The sequence below is a fragment of the Mandrillus leucophaeus genome, unplaced genomic scaffold (genome assembly GCF_000951045.1).
Source record: "Mandrillus leucophaeus isolate KB7577 unplaced genomic scaffold, Mleu.le_1.0 Scaffold272, whole genome shotgun sequence".
Taxonomy (NCBI): domain Eukaryota; kingdom Metazoa; phylum Chordata; class Mammalia; order Primates; family Cercopithecidae; genus Mandrillus; species Mandrillus leucophaeus.
Window position 1 is genome coordinate 1,761,414 of NW_012102832.1, and position 2,816 is coordinate 1,764,229.

General features: G+C 43.9%; 1 protein-coding gene across 1 annotated transcript in view; it reads right to left on the bottom strand.

The window, feature by feature from the left end:
- MED1 (mediator complex subunit 1) overlaps positions 1–2,816 on the bottom strand; it is a 75,095-nt gene that overhangs the window by 66,105 nt on the left and 6,174 nt on the right. The window contains exon 2 of the mRNA XM_011984740.1: positions 343–449. Coding sequence (XP_011840130.1) covers positions 343–449 — 107 coding nt within the window. The remainder of the gene's footprint in view (positions 1–342; positions 450–2,816) is intronic.

Consider the following 2,816-nt stretch of genomic DNA (forward strand, 5'->3'; position numbering starts at 1 on the left):
TATATATAGTATAAAATTACCTTCAGGCTATATCTATAAGGTGTTTATGAAACATAAATTCTGTGTTTAGACTTGGGTCCCATCCCCCAAGATATCTCACTATGTATTTGCAAATATTCCAAAATTCAAAACAATCCAAAATCTGAAACACTTCTGGGCCCAAGCATTTCAGATAAGGTATATTCAACCTGTAGTATAGATACAATAAGACTCCTAAAGTTGAAACCACCATGTATTCAGATGTTTTATGAAGATAGTATGAATACATTTACATGAGGAACTTAGCGTATTAAGAATAATTATCTACGCAAAACACTTTACCCACTTCACCACAATCCTTACCATGACTTGACGCACAAGCTTAATGGTTTCACTCCAAGGTCTATTTTGGTTAAATTTTGCATGGAGCCGTTCCAGGAGAGAACTCATCTTACTCAGCTTTTCCGACTCTGCGATTCAAATCAGAAAATGTCATCAGTAACTGTTCTCTCAAGACTATCCACAGTTTTCCTTGCAAAATAAATTCCCACACTTCATCTCAGTAAGAATTCAGTTAAAATATTTTCCAAAATCATTTTACTTCAAAATATCCAAAGAAGACATTTTTAATGGCAAGATGACACACAAATTATAGGTCTGATGTAAGGAATACCATACAGCTGGACTGTTTTCTATCCAAACTTTTTTTTTTTTTTGAGACGAAGTTTCATTCTTGATGCACAGGCTGGAATGCAATGGCGCGATCTCGGCTCACTGCAACCTCCACCTCCTCCCAGGTTCAAGCAGTACTCCTGCCTCAGCCTCCCAAGTGGCTGGGATTACAGGCACGCACCACTACACCAAGCTAATTTTGTATTTTTAGTAGAGATGGGGTTTTACCACATTGGTCAGGCTGGTCTCGAACTCCCGACCTCAGGTGATCCGTCCACTCGGCCTCCCAAACTGCTGGGATTACAGGTGTGAGCCACCACACCCGACCTCAAGCACTAGTAAAAGTGCTGGGGAGGCCAGACACTGTGGCTCACACCTGTAATCCTCGCTAGCACTTTGGGAGGCCAACATGGGAGAATACTTAAGCTGGGGAGTTCAACTACAGCTTGGGCAACATAACAAGATCTCATCACTACTTTAAAAAAAAAAAAATTTGTCAGGCCAAGCGCAGTGGCTCACACCTGTAACCCCAGCATTTTAAAAAGCCGAAGCAAGCAGATTACCTAAGTCAAGAGCTTGAGACCACCGTGGTCAACATGGTGAAACCCTATCTCTACTTTTTTTTTTTTTTGGAAATGGAGTTTTGCTCTGTCACCTAGGCTGGAGTACAGTGGTGCAATCTTGGCTCACTGCAACCTCCGCCTCCCGAGTTCAAGCAATTCCTCTGCCTCAGCCTCCCTAGTAGCTGGAATTACAGGCATGTACCACCACACCCAGCTAATTTTTGTATTTTTAGTACAGACGGGGTTTCACCATGTTGGCCAAGCTGCTCTCGAACTCCTGACCTCAGATGATCCACCCACCTCAGCCTACCAAAGTGCTGGGATTACAGGCCTGAGACACCGCACCCGGCCAAACCCTGTCTCTACTGAAAATACAAAATTAGCCTGGTATGGTGCTGCATGCCTGTAATCCCAGCTACTTGGGAGGCTAAGGCAGGAGAATAGCTTGAATCCAGAAGGCAAAGGCTGCAGTGAGCCGAGATCACACTATTGCACTCCAGCATTAGCAAGAGCAAAACTCTGTCTCAAAAAAAAAGAAAAAGAAAAAAATTAGCCAAGCCTCCTGGCATGTGCCTATAGTCAGTCCCCAGCTACTCTGGAGGCTGAGGCAGAAGGATCACCTTAGCCTGGGAGGTCGAAGCTTCAGAGATGGGCCTTGATCACACCACTTACTCCATCCTGAGCAACAGATGGAAACATTGTGTCAAAAAAAAGTTATTGAACTGGGTTAGAGAGGAAAATTTTTTAAAAAAAGAAAAAGAATAAATGAAATTGCTAAAAAGACAGCAATGAACAAACTAGACAAAAACTCCTACTTCACAAAGTTTCCATTTTTACCCTTCTCCCCTTGCACCTGAGAAGTACATTTTCTCTTTTCTTTTTTTTTTTTTTAAGACAGAGCATCACTCTGCAGCCCCGGCTTAAGTGCATTGGCACAATCAAGGTCTACTGTAGCCTCAACCTCCCATGCTCCAGGATCAAGTGATCCTCCCAGCTCAGCCTTCAGAGTAGCTGGGGCTATAGCTAATTTTTCCTTGAAACAGGGTCTCGCTCTGTCGCCCAGGTTGGAGTGCAGTGGCACAATTCTGGCTCACTGGAGCCTTGACCTACAGGATTCAGGTAATCCTCCCACCTCAGCCTCCCAAGTAGCTGGGACTACTGGCTTGTGCCACCATGCCTAGTTAATTTTTATATTTGTTGTAGAGACAGGCTTTTGCCAGGTTGTCCAGGCTGGTCTCCAACTTGTGAGCTCAAGTGATCTGCCTGCTTCGGTCTCCCAAAGTGCTGGGACTACATCCTTGAGTCACTACCTGGCCCTAAATTTTTATTTTTTATTTTATTTATTTATTTATTTTTAATTTATTTATTTATATTTTTGAGACGGAGTTTTGCTCTCATTGCCCAGACTGGAGTCCAGTGGCACCACCTTGGCTCACTGCAACCTCCACCTCCTGGGTTTGAGTGATTCTCCTGCCTCAGTCTCCCCAAGTAGCTGGGATTGCAGGCATGCCACCATACCTGGCTAATTTTGTATTTTTAGTAGAGACAGGGTTTCACCATGTTGGCCAGGCTGGTCTTGAACTCCTGACCTCAGGTGATCCG